This window comes from Oncorhynchus masou, chromosome 29, assembly GCF_036934945.1.
Source record: "Oncorhynchus masou masou isolate Uvic2021 chromosome 29, UVic_Omas_1.1, whole genome shotgun sequence".
Taxonomy (NCBI): Eukaryota; Metazoa; Chordata; class Actinopteri; order Salmoniformes; family Salmonidae; genus Oncorhynchus; species Oncorhynchus masou.
This window is the reverse complement of record NC_088240.1, coordinates 31672781-31696938: the sequence shown is the minus strand read 5'-3', so window position 1 is coordinate 31696938 and position 24158 is coordinate 31672781. Positions and strand designations below refer to the sequence as shown.

Genomic DNA, 24158 nt, shown 5'->3' with positions numbered 1-24158 from the left:
TTACAACATTAGAGTAGTGTACAGGCTGAAGGAACAGCAAGGTGATTACAACAGTAGAGTAGCGTACAGGCTGAAGGAACAGCCAGGTGATTACAACAGTAGAGTAGTGTGCAGGCTGAAGGAACAGCCAGGTGATTACAACAGTAGAGTAGTGTACAGGCTGAAGGAACAGCAAGGTGATTACAACAGTAGAGTAGTGTGCAGGCTGAAGGAACAGCCAGGTGATTACAACAGTAGAGTAGTGTACAGGCTGAAGGAACAGCCAGGTGATTACAACAGTAGAGTAGTGTGCAGGCTGAAGGAACAGCAAGGTGATTACAACAGTAGAGTAGTGTACAGGCTGAAGGAACAGCCAGATGATTACAACATTAGAGTAGTGTACAGGCTGAAGGAACAGCCAGGTGATTACAACAGTAGAGTAGTAATCCCTCTACTAGAGCTGTTTCCTGGAACAAACCACCCACTCTCTATCTACAACCAACCCACTCTCACTCTAGAACCAACCCACTCTCTGTCTAGAACCAACCCACTTTCTGTCTCGAACCAACCCTCTCTCGGTCTAGAACAACCCACTCTCTGTCTACAACCAAACCACTCTCTGTCTAGAACCAACCCATGCTCACTCTAGAACCAACCCACGCTCACTCTAGAACCAACCCACTCTCACTCTAGAACCAACCCACTCTCACTCTAGAACCAACCCACTCTCACTCTAGAACCAACCCACTCTCACTCTAGAACCAACCCACTCTCACTCTAGAACCAACCCATGCTCACTCTAGAACCAACCCACTCTCACTCTAGAACCAACCCACTCTCACTCTAGAACCAACCCACTCTCACTCTAGAACCAACCCACTCTCACTCTAGAACCAACCCACTCTCTCTCTAGAACCAACCCCCTCTTACCCTCATTCGTTAGAACCAACCCACTCTCTGTAGAACCATGTGTTTACTTGTATACCAAATCCAGATATACCCTCATTTTGGAAGTGGGCGACTTAATGTATACACACAGGTTACTGAAATACACTCTGTGTGTGTGTGTCTGTGTGTGTGATGTTGATGATGATGTGTTTACTTGTATACCAAATATGCCAGATATAATTGTTGTGGGAGGAGGCCGGAGGGAGGTGCTCATTTTGGAAGTGGGCTTCTCTTTTGACTCCTACATGGAGCAGGCCTTTACTGACAAGTTCCTGAAATACGCCTTAACATGCCTTAACAGCCTTAGTTATAGTGCTGATATTCATGAGTCTCGGCCACTTACATAGGCCGACAGTAGGTGGCCTTCAGATTGCAGGCCTGCATAGGACAGACGGAAAGCAGCTAGCAAGGTACTGCTCTGTGTCAGTGGTCATTTGCAGCCTTGCTGTGTGGAGAAGAAGGTGCTATCTGTAGCCATAAGTGTCCAGATATCCATGACCTACGTGTAACTGCCAAAATAAAGGAAACACCAACATAAAGTGTCTTAATTAATAGGGTGTTGTGCCACCACGAGCCAGAACAGCTTCAATGCACCTTGACATAGATTCTATATGTCTGGAACTCTAATGGAGGGATGTGACACCATTCTTTCATGAGAAATTCCATCATTTGGTGTTTTGTTGATGGTGGTGGAACACGCTGTCTTAGGCGCCGCTCCAGAATCTCAATTGGGTTCAAATCTGGTAATGGCCATGGCATATGGTTTACATCATTTTCATGCTCATCAAACCATTCAGTGACCACTCGTGCCCTGGGGATAGGCCATGGCGCCTGCCCAGCATTTTTATACATAACCCTAAGCATGATGGGATTTTAAGTACTTAATTAACTCAGGAGAAGCACCTGCTTTCAATATAATGTATCGTTTACTCAAGTGTTTCCATTATTTTGGCAGTTACCTGTATGAAATGTTTCAATCCTTCTCGTCTGTAATGTGACTTGTGGATTCAAATAAAGTATTTCAAATATGCGTGTGTGTGTTGACCGTTGTTAACTGAGTACACATTTTTGGTGCTACAGCTTGTACACTGTGACGGCCACACATCTGTTTTCCCCACACATCTGGTATTCACTTACAAGTTTACCAGGACTGAAAGAGCACAAGTGGAATAAACTACACAGGGTGTACTCCCCCAACAACAACAAAAAATAACCCCAATCCCCTACAGTTTGGGTGGGTGTGTGTCATAGGCACACAGGTTGCCATGGTATCCAAGCATCGGGCCTGGGATCTCGGCTACAAACCGTGGTTATGTCATTGCTCTGGCAGCCACAGAGCATTCCTCCATACATACGAAGCTGCATCTTGCCCTTTACACACACACACACACACACGCACACACACACACACACACACACACACACACACACACACACACACACACACACACAGTGCCTTCAGAAAGTACTCACACCCCTTGACTTTTTCCACATTTTGTTGTGTTGCAGCCTGAATTTAAAATGGATTACATTTTGATTTTGTGGCACTGGCCTACACACAATACCCGATAATGTCACAACGTACAAGTGGACATTTTTAGAAATGAATAAAAAATTAAACGCTGAAATGCCTTGTTATGGCAAGCCTACATAGGTTTGGGAGTAAGATTGTGCTTAACAAGTCACATAATAAGTTGCATGGACTCAAAATGTGTGCAATAATACTGTTTAACATGATTTTTGAATGACTTCCTCATCTCTGTACCCCACACATACAATTGTCTATAAGGTCCCTCACTCGAGCAGTGCATTTCAAACACAGATTCAACCAGAAAGTCCAGGGAGGTTTTCAACACCTCGCAAAGAAGGGCACCTATTGGTCGATGGATAAAAAAAGGAGACATTGAATAACCCTTTGAGGATGGTAAAGTTATTATTTACGCTTTTGATGGTGTATTAATACACACAGTCACAACAAAGATACAGGCATACTTCCTAACTCAGTTGCCGGAGAGGAAGGAAACCTCTCAGGGATTTCACTATGAGGCCAATGGTGAGTTTAAAACAGTTAAGAGTTTAATGGCTGTGAAAAGAGAAAACAGAGGATGGATGAAAAACAGTTACTCCACAATACTAACCTAAATGATGGAGAGAAAATAAGGAAGTCTGTATAGAAGATTTGAAAATGGCTGTCAAGCAATGATTAACAACCAACTTGACAGAGCTTGAAGAATTTTTAAAAGAATCAAGTGGTAATATTGTACAATTCAGGTCTGCAAAGCTCTTAGAAACTTACCCAGAAAGACTCACAGCTGTAATCGCTGCCAAAGGTGACTGGAACAAGTATTGACTCCGGGGGTTGAATACATATGTAATCAAGGTATATTTATGTTTTATTTTTCATTAATAGTTTTACAAATGTTTAGAAATGTTCTTCCACTTCACATTACAGAGAATTTTGTTTGGATCGTTGACAGAAATGACAATTAAATACATTTTAATCCCACCTTATTTCACAACAAAATGTGGAAAAAGTCAAGGGGTGTGTGAGTGAATACATTCTGAAAGCAGTGATCACACAATCTTGTGTCTAACTGAAATCCATCCATTCTCACTAGACAAGCTGCAATGTATTGTGACACAACACAATGCCAAGTGCCCAAATCCCCCCTACCAGCCTCATCCAGACTCTCGAAAACATGCAGACACACACACACACATACATACAGTGGGGAAAAAATATTTATTATAGGATAGTATTGTCAGCCACCAATTGTGCAAGTTCTCCCATGATAGAGGCCTGTAATTTTCATCATAGGTACACTTCAACTATGACAGACAAAATTAGAAAAAGAAATGCAGAAAATCACATTGTAGTATTTTTAATGAATTTATTTGCAAATTATGGTGGAAGATAAGTATTTGGTCAACAACAAAAGTTTATCTCAATACTTTGTTATATACCCTTTGTTGGCAATGACAGAGGTCAAATGTTTTCTGTAAGTCTTCACAGGGTTTTCACACACTGTTGCTGGTATTTTGGCCCATTCCTCCATGCAGATCTCCTCTAGAGCAGTGATGTTTTGGGGCTGTTGCTGGGCAACACAAACTTTCAACTCCCTTCAAAGATTTTCTATGGGGTTGAGATCTGGAGACTGGCTAGGCCACTCCAGGACCTTGAAATGCTTCTTACGAAGCCACTCCTTCGTTGCCCGGGCAGTGTGTTTGGGATCATTGTCATGCTGAAAGACCCAGCCACGTTTCATCTTCAATGCCCTTGCTGATGGAAGGAGGTTTTCACTCAAAATCTCACGATACATGGCCCCATTCATTCTTTCCTTTACAGGGATCAGTCGTCCTGGTCCCTTTGCAGAAAAACAGCCCCAAAGCATGATGTTTCCACCCCCATGCTTCACAGTAGGTATGGTGTTCTTTGGATGCAACTCAGCATTCTTTATCCTCCAAATACGACGAGTTGAGTTTTTACCAAAAAGTTATATTTTGGTTTCAGCTGACCATATGACATTCTCCCAATCTTCTGGATCATCCAAATGCTCTCTAGCAAACTTCAGACGGGCCTGGACATGTACTGGCTTAAGCAGGGGGACACGTCTGGCACTGCAGGATTTGAGTCCCTGGCGGCGTAGTGTGTTACTGATGGTAGGCTTTGTTACTTTGGTCACAGCTCTCTGCAGGTCATTCACTAGGTCCCCCTTGTGTGGTTCTGGGATTTTTGCTCACCGTTCTTGTGATCATGTTGACCCCACGGGGTGAGATCTTGCGTGGAGCCCCAGATCGAGGGAGATTATCAGTGGTCTTGTATGTCTTCCATTTCCTAATAATTGCTCCCACAGTTGATTTCTTCAAACCAAGCTGCTTACCTATTGCAGATTCAGTCTTCCCAGCCTGGTGCAGGTCTACAATTTTGTTTCTGGTGTCCTTTGACAGCTCTTTGGTCTTGGCCATAGTGGAGTTTGGAGTGTGACTGTTTGAGGTTGTGGACAGGTGTCTTTTATACTGATAACAAGTTCAAATAGGTGCCATTAATACAGGTAACGAGTGGAGGACAGAGGAGCCTCTTAAAGAAGAAGTTACATGTCTGTGAGAGCCAGAAATCTTGCTTGTTTGTAGGTGACCAAATACTTATTTTCCACCATAATTTGCAAGTAAATTCATTAAAAATCCTACAATGTGATTTTCTCGATTTTTTTTCTAATTTTGTCTGTCATAGAACATTGAAGTGTACCTATGATGAAAATTACAGGCCTCTATCATCTTTTTAAGTGGGAGAACTTGCACAATTGGTGGCTGACTAAATACTTTTTTGCCCCACTGTACATACATACAAACACACCTATGCTTTAACTTATTGAGGCCATGTCTGGCATATGATGACTTGGATTCTCCCAATGACTAACTGTACACTACCAGGCACACCCTTAAGACTAATCACTCTGGAATGGACTGAGCAGGTTATAAGAGTTTCCTGAGTAAAATAATACAAAATAAAGATTCTTTATTTTAGTTTGGGGGGGCATAAAAGTTATTTACATTTTTGAAATCTGTTCCCAAGTATTCCTACACATAAAAGAGAGACACTTGATCGTATACAAATCTAAGCAAGGTATGAAATGATTCTATTTTAATCAAATATTATATATGTTTGTCTACAAATGATTTGTAAGTATGTTCCTGCTCCCCGACCATCCCTCAAGAAGAAAATCAGGCCGCGGCTGAATCTAGTTGATGATCCCTGCTTTACAATATTACTTTGTGTAAAAAGTAACGCTTTACATTACTGGTACAAGTACTTTGCGACACTTTTATGGAACAAAAAAACTAAAAATCTCACCATTTGTTTGACTGCACCCCCACTTTTTTACCAGACAATGATCATGATCCAACAGGGTAATTTGTCATTTTCAATGATTAGTTGATTATGTGATTATGATTATGATTAATGATTATGTTTTGAGATAGTCTGTATTAAAATAGATATGTACATTTGATATATGATATAATAATGAACAGATTGCATTAACGCACCCCTCCTCCCGTCGCCTCAAGATGAATGGTTTTGACCACTCTAAAGGTTTGCTTCATTCCCGCACAACAGTTTTGGTTCAGTATAGTTAGAAAGCACTAGTTGTTCCACTGGTGTTTAAAATGAAAAAGCACCTGCAAAAGACAATTGTATATCTATTTTGACATGCTGTTGTTACATTTGTATCGTTGTTTCATGTCCAATGCACTCAGGGGTGTTGTTACATATCATTTGAGCGCAGTGCACCAAGAGCAAATTCATTGTCATTTCACTTTGCCTGTGAGAACAATGATGAGCAGGAACGAGCATGTCGGATTAGGCTTTGCTGTAGCACAGACTCTGAGTAGCCTTCCATTAACCGACCAAAGGTTGCACCTTTGCATAAAACTGCATGTCCGGTAGCTCGCGGGCTGTCAATGAGCAGCTCACAAGTAGATACAAAACAATAACCAGTAAGCCTAATATTACATAATTTTATCTGTTAAATATTTTTTCTCCCCAAGTTGCTTACAGCCATTTAACACAATTCTGCATTTTTGTCATCTATTTTCCACACATCAATCAGTTAAATCACATTGTTAAAATGTTTAATTCTGTTACAAAGGTAAAAGTCCTGGTTGAGCTCCATATTCAAGTGCACTGTGGCCGCTTCGCTGTTACAATGTAGCCAAGCTGTGTCTGTATGTGCCTATGCACAACATGAAAAAGCACAGGATATCTGTACCTCGATAAAACAGATCTGCTTGGTTTGGTAAGTAAGTATATGCTGGTGAGGCAAGTTTATGTAAAAAATAATCATGATGACACTGTGACAGCGCAAAAAAAAAGGCACCAAATAAAGGCCATGTCAGAGGAAAAGCGGAATGGTCAAGAAATGTGTTCAAATCAAATCAAATAACATTTAATTGACCACATGCACATATTTAGCAGAGGCTATTGCGGATGTAGCGAAATGCTCCAACAGTGCAGTAATGTCTAACCATTCACAACAACACGCACAAATCTAAAAGTAAAATAATGGAATTATGAAATATATAAATATATACACTACAGTGCAAAGGTTTGGGGTCACTTAGTAATGCCCTATAACCTTGTCAAAGTCTTCCATGGAAAACATACATGAAATGAGTTGCAAAATGAATAGGAAATATAGTCAAGACGTTGACAAGGTTCTAAATAATGATTTTTAATTTAAGTAATAATTGTGTCCTTCAAACTTTGCTTTCATTAAAGAATCCTCCATTTGCAGCAATTACAGCCTTGCAGACCTCTGGCATTCTAGTTGTCAATGTGTTAATGTGAAGAGATTTCACCCCATGCTTCCTGAAGCACCTCCCACAAGTTGGATTGGCTTGATGGGCACTTCTTACGTACCATACGGTCAAGCTGCTCCCACAACAGCTCAATAGGGTTGAGATCGGGTGACTGTGCTGGTCACTTCATTATAGACAGAATACAGGCTGACTGCTTCTTCCCTAAATAGTTCTTGCATAGTTTGGAGCTGTGCTTTGGGTCACGTCCTGTTGTAGGAGGAAATTGTCTCTAATAAAGCGTCGTCCACAGGGTATGGCATGGCATTGCAAAATGGAGTGATAGTCGTCCTTCTTCAAGATCCCTTTTACTCTGTACAAATCTCCCACTTTACCACCACCAAAGCACCCCCAGGCCATCACATTAACTCCACCATGCTTGACAGATGGCGTCAACCACTCCTCCAGCATCTTTTAATTTTTTCTGCATCTCACAAATATTGTTCTTTGTGATCCAAACACCTCAAACTTAGATTAGTCTGTCCATAACACTTTTTTCCAATCTTCCTCTGTCCAGTGTCTGTGTTCTTTTGCCCATCTTAATCTTTTATTTTTATTGGCCAGTCTGAGATATGGCTTTTTCTTTGTAACTCTGCCTAGAAGGCAGCATCCCGGAGTCACCTCTTCACTGTTGACATTGAGACTGGTGTTTTGCGAGTACTAATTAATGAAGCTGCCAGTTGAGGACTTGTGAGACATCTGTTTCTCAAACTAGACACTCTAATGTACTTGTCCTCTTGCTCAGGTGTGCACCAGGGCCTCCCACTCCGCTTTCTATTCTGGTTAGAGCCAGGTTACGCTGCTCTGTGAAGGGAGTAGTACACAGTGTTGTATGAGATCTTCAGTTTCTTGGCAATTTCTCGCATGGAATAGCCTTCATTTCTCAGAGCAAGAATAGACTGGCGAGTTTCAGAAGAAAGTTCTTTGTTTCTGGTCATTTTGAGCCTGTAATCGAACCCACAAATGCCTAAAGTCAGTTTTATTGCTTCTTTAATCAATACAACCATTTACAGCTGTGCTATCATAATTGCAAAAGGGTTTTCTAATGATCAATTAGACTTTTAAAATGATAAACTTGGATTCTAAGACTCCTGAACATCTAGTCAAATGGCTACCCAGACAATTTCCATTAGTAGTGTAAATATTAGGACGAGCATTGTCTGAGTGGCAAAGACTAAAATACAGTAGAATAGAATGCAATATATACATATGAAATGAGTAAAGCAGTATGTAAACATTATTAAAGTGACCAGTGATTCCATGTCTATGTATATAGGGCAGCAGTCTCTAAGGTGCAGGTTTGAGTAACCAGGTGGTAGCCAGCTAGTGATGGTTATTTAAAAGTCTGATGGCCTTGAGATAGAAGCTGTTTTTCAGTCTCTCGGTCCCAGCTTTGATGCACCTGTATTAACCTCGCCTATTGGATGATAGCGGGGTGAACAGGCCATGGCTCAGGTGGTTGATGTCCTTGATGATCTTTTTGGCCTTCCTGTGACATCTGGTGCAGTAGGTGTCCTGGAGGGAAGGCAGTGTGCCCCCGGTGATCCTTTGGGCAGACCACACCACCCTCTGGAGAGCCCTGTGGTTGCTGTACCAGGCGGTGATGCAGCCCGACAGGATGCTCTCAATTGTCTATCTATAAAGGTTTGAGAGGGTCTTAGGTGACAAGCCAAATTTCCTCAGCCTCCTGAGGTTGAAGAGGTGCTGTTGCACCTTTTTCACTACACGGTCCGTGTGGGTGGATCATTTCAGATCGTCAGTGATGTGCACGTCGAGGAACTTGAAGCTTTCCACCTTCTCTACTGCGGTCCAGCTTATGTGTATAGGGGCGTGCTGCCTCTGCTGTTTCCTGAAGTCCACGATCAGCTCCTTCATTTTGTTGACGGGTGAACAGGGAGTCATGGGTAAACAGGGAGTACAGAAGGGGCCTGAGTACACACCCTTGTTGGGCCCCCAGTTTTGAGGATAAGTGAAGTGGAGGTGTTGTTTCCTACCTTCACCACCTGGGGGCGGCCCATCAGGAAGTCCAGGACCCAGTTGCACAGGGTGCAGTTCAGACCCAGGGCCCCGAGCTTGATGATGAGCTTGGAGGGTACGGTGGTGTTGAAGGCTGAGCTATAGTGAATGAGCAGAATTCTTACATAGTTATTCCTCTTGCCCAGATGGGATAGGGCAGTGTAATTGCATCATCTGTGGATCTATTGGAGCAGTAAGCAAATTGAAGTGGGTCTAGGGTGTAAGGTAAGTAAGTATCATGACAAGGCGAGACCCAGATGCAGACACAGGAGGCAGATGGTTGGAGTCTTACAAAATGTATTAATTCAATAGGGTAAGGCAAGAGAATGGTTGTGGACAGGCAAAAGGGTCAAAACCAGTTCAGAGTCCAAAAGGTACCAAAGGGCAGGCAGAATCAAGGTCAGGGCAGGCAGAATCAAGGTCAGGGCAGGCAGGATGATCAGGCAGGCAGGAAAGTAGTCCAGAGTCAGGCAGGGGTCAAAACCAGGAAGATTAGCAAAAAGAGAATAGCAAAAGGAGTACAGGGAAAAACACGCTGGTTGACTTAACTAACATACAAGACGAACTGGCACAGAGAGACAGGAAACACAGGGATAAATACACTGGGGAAAATAAGCGATACCTGGAGGGGGTGGAGTCAATCACAGGAACAGGTGAAACAGATCAGGGCATGACCGGTATATGATCCTTAATTAACTAGTCTCTCATAGCACTTCATGATGACAGAAGTTAGCGCTACGGGGCGATAGTCATTTAGTTCAGTTACCTTTGCTTTCTTGGGTACAAAAACAATGGTGGACAAGCAAGTGGGGACAGCAAGTGGGGACAGCAGACTGGGATAGGGAGAGATTGAAGATGTCCGTAAACACTCCAGCCAGCTGGTCTGCGCATGCTCTGAAGACGCGGCTAGGGATGCCGTCTGGGCCAGCAGCCTTGGGAGGGTTAACACACTTAGATATCTTACTCACGTTGGCCACGGAGAAGGAGAGCCCACAGTTCTTGGTAGTGGGCCGCGTCGGTGGCACTGTGTTATCCTCAAAGCGGGCATGGTGGTTAGCTTGTCTGAGAGCAAGACGTCAGTGTCCGTGATGTGGCTGGTTTTCCCTTTGTAGTCCGTGATTGTCTGTAGACCCTGCCACATAAGACTCGTGTCTGAGCAGTTGAATTGCGACTCCACTTTGTCTCTATACTGACGTTTTGCCTGTTTGATTGACTTACAGAAGGAATGACTTCACTGTTTGTATTCAACCATATTCCCAGTCACCTTGACATGGTTAAATGCGGTGGTTCGTGCTTTCAGTTAAGCGCGAATGCTGCCATCTATCCACGGTTTCTGGTTTGGGTAGGTTTTAATAGTCACAGTGGGAACAACATCCCTTGTACACTTCATGATGAACTCAGTCACCGTGTCCGTGTATACATCAATGTTATTATCCGAGGCTACCCAGAACATATCCCAGTCCGCGTGATCAAGCAGTCTTGAAGCATGGTTTCCGATTGGTCAGACCAGCGTTGAATAGACATCAGCATTGGTACTTCCAGCTGAGACTACACTTTTGTTATTCCTCATACGTTTCATGATTATTCTGTTTCTTGACGATTTGTTGTAAAATATCTAGTCTACTAACTGTGGTGTGTTGTTTAAAAGGCCACTATTAAACATAATTTATAGCAGCCTAGTCCTGTATCTGCAGGCTACAGATTTGTTCAAATGTATTCTCTCTCATCTTAAAATGGCAAGATTCTCAAAGTAGGCTACAGTAGAAAGATTTTTTTTCGAAATGTGGTAGACTAGAAATGTGGTTTTAAGAACCAAAATACAATTACATTCTGTATGCAGACAGTGCTGTTCTTTGTTTCTATTCATCAAATTAGGCCTACACAATAACAAAATATGCAGGCTGTAGCCTACTTGCAGATTTCTTTGGTATAAAGTAGATCTTCTGAAAGAAAATGTTAGGGACACCTGTTCTCGCCAAACCTTTCAAATATCACCCATATTACCGGAGCTACAGTTTATTATTTTTATTGCAGATTCTGCGCTGCAATTTATGGATATATATAACTAATTTAAATGCAAAACTCCAGTTTGTATTTTCAAGTTGACAGTACTTGTTCAATGCCCTACAAGATAGCACTGCCATATTGAGAAAGAAAATTGTTACTACATTATTGTGATCGCATTATATGTGACAAAACAGCTTGGCTTTTTCTTAAACTAGCAAGTACAAAATAAAAAGTATTATTGGGTAAAACAATATTATTCCTCCCATTTTCGATTTTATTTCCTCATTGTCATGAGTTATCCTGGACACATTCTAAACAGCTTGGCCTGTCAATCGATCACAGTGGGTGGGATTGTCAGGGAAGAATGCGGGATGTTTGTGAGTCTTAGGGTTGGTAGGGTTTAAGACCTGTCAATTAATTATTGGGGGTGGGATTTTCAGGGAGTAGATAGTAATCTAGTCATTACAACACTTTTTTTAATAGAATTTATTTTGGCAAAATCTAAGAATAATAGTTTAGTGCATATGTGTGTGTGTGTGTGTGTGTGTGTGTGTGTGTGTGTGTGTGTGTGTGTGTGTGTGTGTGTGTGTGTGTGTGTGTGTGTGTGTGTGTGTGTGTGTGTGTGTGTGTGTGTGTGTGTGTGTGTGTGTGTGTGTGTGTGTGTGTGTGTGTGTGTGTGTGTGTGTGTGTGTGTGTGTGTGTGCCAAAGAACATTTTGGAGTGAGAAGAGAAGAATGGCACCCTTTCTTCCCAGAGTCGATTCTCCCTGTTAAGAAACAGGGTAGAATTGCGGGGAAATTGTTTTAAAAATCATGGAAACATGTGCTTGGTAGAGATATGATTCTGAAAGTAATGCACACATTGTTTGACAAAGTGACCAAAATAAAATTATTCAATTTGAAGAAGTAACACGTTACTTTACTATGGTACTCATAAAAGTATTCTGATTACGTAACATGTTACTTTTGTAAAGCATTACCCCCAACACTGGTGTGTGTGCGTGTGTGAGTCCACCCTGTTCACCCCTAACGGGGCCAACCATCCCATGGCCCTCCAGTTTCCTGTAGGCTCTGCTGTACCTAAAGGTGTTGAAGCAGGCCCAAATCAGCCTTATTTCTAACTCTCCAGAGCCTTTCTCCCGTCTGCTCCACCCTGAGGTAAAACACCATGCACTAGTGAGCAAACACACATGCACACACACGCCCACAAGCTCGCACACACATATAGACTGCACCATTCACAGCCCTTCCTTTACTGTGTAAATCTCTCTCTCAGTTATTCGCTTTCTTACACTCTGTTTATCTCTCTCTACGTCCTCTCTGCACATCCGTCTCTACTTTTCCTCTTTCCTCCCCTTTCGACATTTCAGGCACATTTTCTACCTTTGCACTTTTGTCTGTCTGTCTCTGTCTGTCTGTCTGTCTGTCTGTCTGTCTGTCTGTCTGTCTGTCTGTCTGTCTCTGTCTGTCTGTCTGTCTGTCTGTCTGTCTCTGTCTGTCTGTCTGTCTGGTTGGTTGAAGTTCCTTTTCTGTCATGTACTGACAAAACACTCACAATAACAGCTAATCAGAAGAGTAAACTATGTAACAGAGCGAACGAGAGAGAGAGAAAGGGAGGAACTCAACAACATCATCTGCAGAGAGGGTATTACTAAACAGGAAGCAGCGTGCAGATAGGGCTCGCCCTGCTCCCCCTTATCTCTCTTCCCCTCCTCTCTTCCTCTCTCCCTCCTCTGTCTCTCCCCGTCTCCACCTCCTCTCTCTCTCTCTCTCTCTCTCTCTCTGCTTATCCTGGCTACTCATGTCAACACAAACACCCAACAGCTCAACTGAAAGGGAGAAATGCAGATCACGGTATACTGGCGAAGGTATAAAGCCAATTAGTACGGAAATAGTTTGGTGGCAGACCTGACTCGTACCGTGTGATACTGTATGCTAAAGGTGTCAGGGAGAAAGTGTCTTTCATAGGTGGCTGAAGCAGCTGTCACAGGGCAATATGTCTTAGTTTCTACTGGATTCAGGCCGACTCCTCAAGGCAAACACATACACACACACACACACACACACACACACACACACACACACACACACACACACACACACACACACACACACACACACACACACACACACACACATGACACACAGCCTCATGATGAGCAGTTCCAGGGGTGCTGTGCTACCAGTAGGAGGATGACACTGAAGGACAGAGGCTCCAGTATCTCCCACACACACACACACACACACACACACACACACACACACACACACACACACACACACACACACACACACACACACACACACACACACACACTAACATATGGCAGTCCCCTCCTGTAGAGAATAGCTACACACATACACTCCGATAAACACACGCTCAAACATACACACACTCATTATGTTTGACCCGGAGCCAAGTGTAATTTGTAAACAAATCATTGTCTTGTGCAAAGCTGCACAGCAGGGGAGAGAGGGGGATAGGGTACTTTGGGTTGTAAGGAAAAATAAGTACAATATTTTATTTAGGAATGTAGTGAAGTAAAAATTGTCAAATATAAATAGTAAAGTAAAGTACAGATACTCCAAAAAACTACTTAAGTAGTACTATAAAGTATTTTTACTTAAGGACTTTACACTCTTTGAACCAAACAAATCATGAGAAAACAAAAAAATGATTAATAATAACAAAACAACTGAGCAAACTAGAATGCTATTTGGTCCTAAACAGAGAGTACACAGTGGCAGAACACCTGACCACAGTGGCTGACCCAAAATTAAGGAAATCTTTGACAATGTACAGACTTAGTGAACATAGCCTTGCTATTGAGAATGTCAGGCGAAGGCAGTCTTGGCTCTCAAGAGAAGACAGGCTACGTGCACACTGCCCACAAAATGAGGTGGAAACTGAGCTGCACTTCCTAACCTCCTGACAAATGTATGACCATATTAGAGACACATATTTCCCTCAGGTTACCCAGACCCACAAAGAATTCGAAATCAAACCTAATTTTGATAAACTCCCATATCTACTGGGTGAAATATTGCAGTGTGCCATCACAGCAGCAAGATTTGTGACCTGTTGCCATCGAGAAAAGGGTAACCAGTGAAGAACAAACACCATTGTAAATCTATATTTATGTTTATTTATTTTCCCTTTTGTAATTTAACTATTTGCACAAGACTGTATATAGACATAATATGACATTTGAAATGTCTTTATTATTTTGGAGCTTTTGTAAGTGTAATGTTTACTGTTAATCTTTTATTGTTTATTGTTTTTGTTTATTATCTATTTCACTTTCTTTGGCAATGTAAACATATGTCTCCCATGCCAATAAAACCCCTTCAATTGAAATTGAGAGACAAAGAGAGATAGAGAGAGAGAAACAGTGGGAGAGAGAGACACAGAGAGAGAGAAACAGTGGGAGAGAGACACACAGAGAGAGAGAAACAGTGGGAGAGAGACACACAGAGAGAGAGAAACAGTGGGAGAGAGACACACAGAGAGAGAGAAACAGTGGGAGAGAGACACACAGAGAGAGAGAAACAGTGGGAGAGAGACACACAGAGAGAGAGAAACAGTGGGAGAGAGACACACAGAGAGAGAGAAACAGTGGGAGAGAGACACACAGAGAGAGAGAAACAGTGGGAGAGAGACACAGAGAGAGAGAAACAGTGGGAGAGAGACACACAGAGAGAGAGAAACAGTGGGAGAGAGACACACAGAGAGAGAGAAACAGTGGGAGAGAGACACACAGAGAGAGAGAAACAGTGGGAGAGAGACACACAGAGAGAGAGAAACAGTGGGAGAGAGACACACAGAGAGAGAGAAACAGTGGGAGAGAGACACACAGAGAGAGAGAAACAGCGAGAGAGTTAAAGGTGGGATACTCCTGTGCCTGAATCGAAGCCCAGCAAGTTCAGCAGCCGATGTCAAACAAAAACAATGTTTGCCGGATCAGGTGTGGCCAATTAGTGGGTGCGGCCAACACACCTGAACACACTTAACAAGATTGAGGATATAGAGAGTCTGTTGATGCTGGGAATGGAATGTATATGTTTTTAAATAACATTCTTAGAATGTTCTTTGAATGTTACTAATGTTTTCTTGTGGTTTTTACTAAGAAAAAAAAAGTATGTTCTGAGAACATAACTTTAAATAGAACCACGAGGAAACATTATGCTGATGTACTTCTTAACATTCTCTGAACTATTTGAGAACATTCCCAATGTCAAACCAGTTGGATGATGTTCCTAGAGCATTTGTCAAAAATTGTTTTAAATGTAACCATGTTTGAACTTTTGGGAAACGTTCTGTTAAAGTAATGAAATACCAAGAAAATAATGTTCCTTAAATATGCTGAGAATGTTCCAAAGCCAAGCAACTTTCCAGCACCGTTCCCAGAAAGTTGTGGGAAGGTATGGAAAATAATCTTTGGACAACCACTCTATCACCAACTCTAAGAAACATTTGGTTCTCAGAACATAATGTGCTAGCTGGGATGTCTACACAGAGTTTGGAAGGGCAAGGCAGAAACAAGAGGCATTATAATAATCCAGATTACTTTGATCCAAGACTGACTCGCAGGCCAGGCAGCGGAAGACACAGAGAACATGAAGGAATCGATTATTCCTTAATATCCTTTCGTTGTCCCAGTCCACACACACACACACACACACACACACACACACACACACACACACACACACACACACACACACACACACACACACACACACACACACACACACACACACACACACACACACACACACACACACACACACACACACACACACACACACACACAGGGTGAGAGCGTATCTGTATGCTTTCCCAGGGCAACAAGTTGAAATCCTCCCTTAATAGATACATCTGTCTGTTTGCTGAAGCATTTTAGTGTGAGTGGCTTTTCCCAAGGGCAGAGTGTGTGTAGTGGATCATAGTGTATTTCAGACAGCCCAGTCAGTCCAATTGGTAAGGTCACAATATTGGACATGTTGCATATTTATCTTCTTCTGTTGTGGATGTTTCTAGGCACCTGGTACTATGGTTACTAGTGAAATGGCAGACAGAGACACAGTGTGACCAGTGTAGCCAGCGAGTGTAACTTTCTGGTCATCTAGTGCCTGATCATGTGAATGACTGACTTGTGTTCTATTTTTCCTTCTACAGTGAGAGAGTGACAGGAAGGCTAAGGCGTAGTACACTACCTTTGCACAGACCTCAACTAGCACATTTGGTTCTTTGGAAGTTGTGGGAATGTACATTTTTTTGTTTCCCATTGGAACAAAGCCATCATTTCCTGACCGGTAAAACGTAAAAGTTTGTTAAACATTCTGAGAACGGAAGTGAACATTTCACCTGTCCTGGGCACGTTCATTTTTATGTTGCAGGGAGGTTCTGAGAACGTTTTACTAGGGTTCACTGAACGTTTTCCTGGGAGGTTTAATTAATGTTCTGAGAACGGAAATGATGGGTTATTTGAAGGTAATTAAATAATGTTCCGAGAACATTCTCTAAATGTTGTGAATGTTTTGAACAAAATGTAAAGGTTTCAATGAGACTTTTAATAACAATGGTAGCTTATTTTGGGTTAACTATGTTGAACTCCAAGCAAAGATAGGACGCATGAAAATGAATTAAATTAATTTATGCAAACACATTTATTTTTTATTGTGTCATGGCATCAGTGAGATTTCAAACAGACCCGATTTCAAAAGGGTAGCCAATTAGTGGCCACAGCCAGCACATCTGAACAAGATAGAAGATAGAGTTTTGTTGATGCTGAGAACAGAATGTACTGTAGGTTTTAATTAAGAGTCAATTGGCGCATCCCCATCAAAATCTGTCAGTTTAAGCTAGAGATATCTGTTTTTTGCATGGGCTGTGTCTCAATCCAACGCATCTGCCTATGTCAGCCTTCTGCATTGACGGTAGAAGGTGGCTGAGCTACAGCGGAGTTTGTCAGACCATGAGACATCCCGAAAATCGGTGTTCTCAAGAAAACGTCTGTAGCATCCGAACGGTTTGGCCTACAAAACTAATATGACCACTCAATTTCAACATTGCAAATAAAAACATTTTAACTTGGTGAAAAAGGAAGACCTGCATACTGCTTTATGTATTCGTGTAGAAGGATTATAAGACTCTAGCATTAGATCAACTGGGTTAGGGCGGCTTTTATGAGCACTGGAGTAAATGGTGAGTGAATGGTAATCACGTGGCTCTTCACTATACCAGATAGCACATTTGGTTCCTTGGAAGTTGTGGGAACGTACATTTTTGGTTTCCCATTGGTTCTATGAATGAAACCTGACCGGTAAAACAGAAACATTTTTAAGTGATCATTTCTCCTGTTCTGGGAACATTCATCTTTAGGTTGCAGGGAGGTTCTGGGAACACCTTACTATGTTTCCCTGAAATGGTTCCCTATGGAAAGATGAGATTCTCACAAACACGACGGTGTTCTCCGTTTTGCTCTACAACCTCCACAAGTGTCAAGGAACTAGTCTGAAGGTAATCCGGTTCCGGTTTTAAAAAGTATGGAGGTAGTTTTGTGCAAACAAACAAATGGGTTGAATATGTGTCCAAAAAAACATATTTCCTGAGCTTTCTTATCTCCTACCATGAGGAACCATGAGGAACCCCTGCAGAAAACATTATGCTGAAGTACTGAAATTCCTGCAGAAGAATGTTGCTTCTTAACGTTCTCTGAACGTTCACAGAATATTACTTTAAACAGAACCACGGCGAAAACCTGTAGGAGAAGTTATGCCCTAGTACTGAAATTCACACAGACATTTTTTGTTTCTTAACGTTCTCAGGAAGAATTTGGGAACATTACTTACTGCAAAATAGGGGAGGGTTGTCAAAATTTTTAGGGGGGAGGGTTTTTTATTGTGAATAGTGGCGGGCAATGCATTTTTTCCCTGGTTTACATTTGTTCTTTTGCCGGTTTTACTACAGAATTTCTTCCATCCGAGCCAAATGTCCTCATCTGCTTGCATGCACCTCCCCTATATGTTTTGGTTCTTCCCTTTATGCACTACGTTTTTCCGCCCGCTGACTTTTACTATGTCACAGGTCAATATAGTCTACCAGTCTGTCTATCCTGCCCTCTATCCACCATTCATAGTGACAATAGGGGGAGGTGGTTTGTTTGTCCAGATCTGCAATAGGCTAAATAGCAATCATACCACACGTGAAAACATTCAAAGCTACATACATTTTAAATATGAATCCACAAGAACAAATAGGAATAGCTGATATAGGCAGCAGAGAGGCCAGGTGCAGCATTGCGCATGAAAGAACAGTGAAGACAAAAAGCTCCCATAATTATCTTGTTTAGGGGCAATACAATTAGCCTACCTAGACTAGTCTACAACACCACAATGCAATGAATAACTGTATTACTGTTCTCAAGTGAGTACTCTAGGCTGCAGTGAAAATGGCATTTGAATAACAGCGCAAAAGCCCTGTTAACTGAATGTTTCATTTGTATCAGTTGTGGGTCTACTCTCGACAGTTTATATGTCTAGAAAGGTGCAGTACCAGGCCAGTCTGGCTGTATTTTTACTTCTGATACTAAGATGCTCTGTCTGTTGCAGATCATCATTCTCCCAAGTCGTCCTATAATAACCTGGCAGGCCCCGTTTTCAGGAAAGCTTAAGGTGAAAGCCTCCTCTCCACTCCAATCCACACACCTAGAACCTAACACTTCATTATAGTCAAAATATTTGTTGTTTAACTTTTCAAATGTTTTACCTTTTATATGTGGCATAATCACAACCAGTCACAGTGTTTTAATCTGATTAGGCTACTTCAAAAGCCTCCTGTAAGCATGCACACGTTCGTCCAAAATATAATTCCAGCATCATCAACATGGCCTGACATTAACCAGGTTTCCATCCAACCTTTTTATGCGAGTAAAGTACTTCGGATACAAAATGTCACGACATCTTGGGAAAGCATGCAGTTTATTAAGAAACACATGAAATATATTATGATGAACTTCACAGGGTGGTGAAAGTGCATGGTGATGAGCTAGATGCTCCTTTCCAATAAATATCGAGGGTCTTATTCTGGTGACATGATGATCGGTGCTTGGCTGCCGATTGACAACTAAAATGTTCTTGCACGTTTATCCATAATAATCACATTATATAGTAGGCTATACCTGCACTGTATCTGCGAGCCGTTGGCTAGCGCGCACGCGCCAATACCAGAGACGTCACATTCGCTGTACTTAGGCCTGCAGTTTAAAATGCAATGGAAACCCATTTAATTTGTATTTTTTATTCTGAAAATGGGAATTTAACTATAAATACATTTTTTTATGCACTACGTATTTACTCATAGAGACAATGGCAAGTGTTCTAGTCCAGTGTCACTTTGATTAGTCCTGTACATCATGGTTCACCAGCAGCCCTAAACATCTAAAGAATAAGCTACAGACCAGCCAAAACAAGAATTGTAAACTCCCCTCTTATTCTCTTCTGGAGATCGAGCATTTTTGTCTGTCCTTTCTCTTCACTCTGTCTCTCTGCTGGTCTTTTAGGTTACCTTCTCTGTCTCTCATTCCTCAGCTGTTCTACATTTTTTTGCCTAGCATTTTTTTGTCTAATGTATCTGTATGTCTGTCATTGTATATGTATTTATGTAAAAATAGGGACCACAATGGAAGTAAATACCAGACTTTATTGTGCAATCCTGGGTAACTTTAAAAAATCTTTGTACTGTGTGTATATACGTAAATATTTTTGTTTTTTTTACTGACAAATAAAACCAATCAATCAATCCAAACTGTGCAGCGGCCATTTGATGAATGGAATGAAACATCTATTACAAAACACACAAAAAATCCAATGACATTCGGAGATTGTCAAGCCAGGCCTTCAATACTGGGTAAACCCACAAGGTAAGGAGGGGTGTATTTTCTGTTTGTCCAGATTGACATAATCTGATTTCATAAGTGTCAAATGCTTTTATTGACAATTACATGAAGTTGATGCAAAGAGTCAATATTTGCAGTGTTGACCCTTCTTTTTCAAGACCTCTGCAATCCGCCCTGGCATCCTGTCAATTAACTTCTGGGCCACATCCTGACTGATGGCAACCCATTCTTGCATAATCAATTCTTGGAGTTTGTCAGAATTTGTGGGTTTTTGTTTGTCCACACGCCTCTTGAGGATTAACCACAAGTTCTCAATAGGATTAAGGTCTGGGGAGTTTCCTGGCCATGGACCCAAAATATCGATGTTTTGTTCCTCCCAGCCAATTAGTTATCACTTTTGCCTTATGGCAAGGTTCTCCATCATGCTGGAAAAGACATTGGTTGTCAACAAACTGTTCCTGGATGGTTGGGAGAAGTTGCTCTCGGAGGATGTGTTGGTACCATTCTTTATTCATGGCTGTGTTCTTAGACAAAATGATGAGTGAGCCCACTCCCTTGGCTGAGAAGCAACCCCACACATGAATGGCCTCAGGATGTTTTACTGTTGGCATGACACAGGACTGATGGTAGCACTCACCTTGTCTTCTCCGGACAAGCTTTTTTCCGGATGCCCCAAACAATCGTAAAGGGGATTCATCAGAGAAAATGACTCTACCCCAGTCCTTAGCAGTCCAATCCCTGTACCTTTTTCAGAATATCAGTCTGTCCCTGATGTTTTTCCTGGAGAGAAGCGGCTTCTTTGCTGCCCTTCTTGACACTAAGTCATCCTCCAAAAGTCTTCGCCTCACTGTGTGTGCAGATGCACTCACACCTGCCTGCTGCCATTCCTGAGCAAGCTCTGTACTGGTGGTGCCCCGATCCCACAGGTGAATCAACTTTAGGAGATGGTGCTGGCGCTTGCTGGACTTTCTTGGGCGCTCTGAAGCCTTCTTCAGAGCGCCTTCTTCTCCTTGAACTTCTTGATGATCCGATAAATGGTTGATTTAGGTGTAATCTTACTGGCAGAAATACCCTTGTCTGTGAAGCCCTTTTTGTGCAAAGCAATGATGACGGCACGTGATTCCAAGCACCACCCTCCTATTGAAGATTCCAGTCTGTTATTCAAACTCAAACAGCATGACAGAGTGATCTCCAGCCTTGTCCTTGTCAACACTCACACCTGTCTTAACGAGAGAATCACTGACATGATGTCAGCTGGTCCTTTTGTGGCAGGGCTAAAATGCAGTGGAAATGTTTTGGGGGGATTCAGTTCATTTGCATGGCAAAGAGGAACTTTGCAATTCATCTGATCACTCTTCATAACATTCTGAAGTATAGCAAATTGCCATCATACAAACTGAGGCAGCAGACTTTGTGAAAATTACTATGTGTCATTCTCAAAACTTTGGCCACGACTGTAGTGGAAAGAAACATTTGAAACAAATTGTTATTTGTGGTCGTAAACATTATTTTGAGTTAATTATATGTGCAATTTATTTTACAAGGAGAGGGTCATGTGAAAATATTTGAAATGTTGGGGGGGGTGCATGTTTTGGGGGTGACACCTTGAGTAACCTGATTTGCCTAAACAACCAAGTCCAGTTGATTAGCCAGGTTCCTATCAGAATTCCCCATCCTTCTTTCCCTCCCTCCCTCCTCCCTCCCTCCCTCCCTCCCTCCCTCCCTCCCTCCCTCCCTCCCTCCCTCCCTCCCTCCCTCCCTCTGTTCCCTTCCCTCCACGCCTGTCACTGACATCCCTCTCATCCTCTCCTCTCCTCTCTCCATCTGTCCATCACTCGTGACACTTCCTGTCAATAGGACAGAGAGAGGTCTCTGTTGGCACAATCAACACATCAGTGCCTCTCAGCTGGGAGGTACACATACACAGACAAACTAGAGTATGGAGCCTCCCTATAAGGAAGACACACTAACATAACATAAATTCAAAAATGTAGCAAGGTTAGGTTACTCCACTATAATTCCAGTGTGCGTAATGGCACGGATTGGGCACAGGTTTGCCATGTGAATACGAATGTGTGATGCGCTGTGTGGACCTGAACTGAGATTACCAGGCGCATGGCATGGAATGCGCGGTGTTGTTTGGAGTAGGTGTTGTTCAGAGTAGGTGCGGGCGGCGTCACAGATTGAATGAACAATGTGTAGCCTATATTCTTTGGCGCATAGTAGGAAATATTTCGTGCATAAACACAGTTAAAATCACAACGATACCATATGGTAGTAGTAGTAGTTATTTTGAGTGCGTACTGAGTGAGTAAATTATGCTGTGCATGACTGAAGTGAGTGACACCTGCTGTTGCCTACATTGTATATCCAAAGAGACCAATAGACCTAGGCTACGTAATTTCAGTTTCACAACACTGCACGTTTCTCTCCTTGAAAAATAGATAACTTTCTTATAAGTCCTCAACAACAATTGTCATCCAGTGTGAGGTACTACGTCTGAGAACCAAATTGAGACCACCTCTGAAGAGTAGCATACATGGCTTTTGTCTGATGCTTGTTCGCACGCTAATGTAATCACAACCCTCTGTAGTTTATCCTACTTCTATTAAATATTGACAGTTCTTTATCCGGCGGCTCCATGTCGAGTGTCTGTTGCAGAGATATTAGAAGTAGATGAATAGACATTATGAATATTGCAATGGGAGGCTCCAGTGCGTCTATTAGGCCTAGCCTATGGGTTTTCAATATACAGCCTGGGTATTTGGTTTCCTTTGGGTGAACTATGGTAAACAATTGGCGAAGGGAAAGGCAGGCGCTTGTGTTTGACAGGTCTGTTAACCAAAATCGGTCAGATAGATGTGCCAGTGTCATTACATGTAGCCTCAACAATCACCTCAATAAACGAATCTCTTACCTTGATGATGCTGCTCCTGCGGGGGGCTGCCCTCGCTGCCTCCAGGACGATGGTATCGTTGTCCTGGCCAGGGAGGATGACTCCGCTCCGCCTCCCCGTCCTGGACGCTCTCGGCGGGATGATCTCAGGAGCTCCATCATCGCAAAGACCGTCCCCATAATGCTCTTGCTCCGACATCTTCTCAACAGAAGCCCAAGTTCAAGTTTCAGGTTCGGAAATCACACAATGTTACGTATTGCCTCGGAGTAAGTCTGCGTTGGTCGTTGTTTTATGGGTGCCATTTATTTACAGAAGTGCCCGGGTATTGAGGGGTCTGCTGCGCCTTTCCAAAAACATTCTATCACGGAACCGGACTCCAGCTCATCTGGCCTCGTGCGATTCCGTTAGTCCGTTAGAGCGTCCCCGGTCCGGCAGTCGGGTAGGTGAATTACTTAAATGTCCTTAATTATGCCGAAAGTCCATCACATCCAGTCTCATGTTCGCTCTCCGGTGTCCACAAAGTCGACCTGACTTGTATATCCTACTATCTGGTATAGAATCAAAGGATTGGGTGGGGAACACCCACTATAGACAATCGGAAATGTGCCCTGTTGGGAAATCAAAACACCACTGACACGCGCAGACTTAAATGTAAATTGGTTTTGATAACGGGTTTACCCAAAATACTATGCATTCCTGAGGGACGTGTTTTTCGCGCAACAAGTCCGATCAGTTTCACAGATTGGCAGCAGCAGCCCTACCTCTCCATGATAGAAAGCGCTGTCCTGGATGCTTCCAACAAAGCTTTTTCACACACAATGATAGGTAAACATTGGGAAGAGGAAACTTCGCAAAATAAATCGTTAAAAACAACTAACCTATTTAGGTGTAGGTTACCCAAAGTAGCTTACTCAGTCTGCCTTACCATCACCGACACAGTTACCAAAGTGCAAGGCAGTAAACTTTACGCTGTGATATATGGTGTTCTGTTAGGGAGAACAATACTTATTTATATTACATAGTTCCGTACATTGACTGAGATCTCAAAGTACCCCAAAA

General features: G+C 42.4%; 1 protein-coding gene across 1 annotated transcript in view; it reads right to left on the bottom strand.

Annotated features, from left to right (window-relative positions):
* Nucleotides 1-23424, bottom strand: part of LOC135519348 (inactive phospholipase C-like protein 1) — a 157985-nt gene extending 134561 nt beyond the window's left edge. Inside the window, 1 exon segment of the mRNA XM_064944528.1 lies at nt 23121-23424. Within this exon segment, the coding sequence (XP_064800600.1) occupies nt 23121-23297 (177 nt within the window). The 5' untranslated portion in view covers nt 23298-23424.
* Nucleotides 23425-24158: the final 734 nt, after the last annotated feature.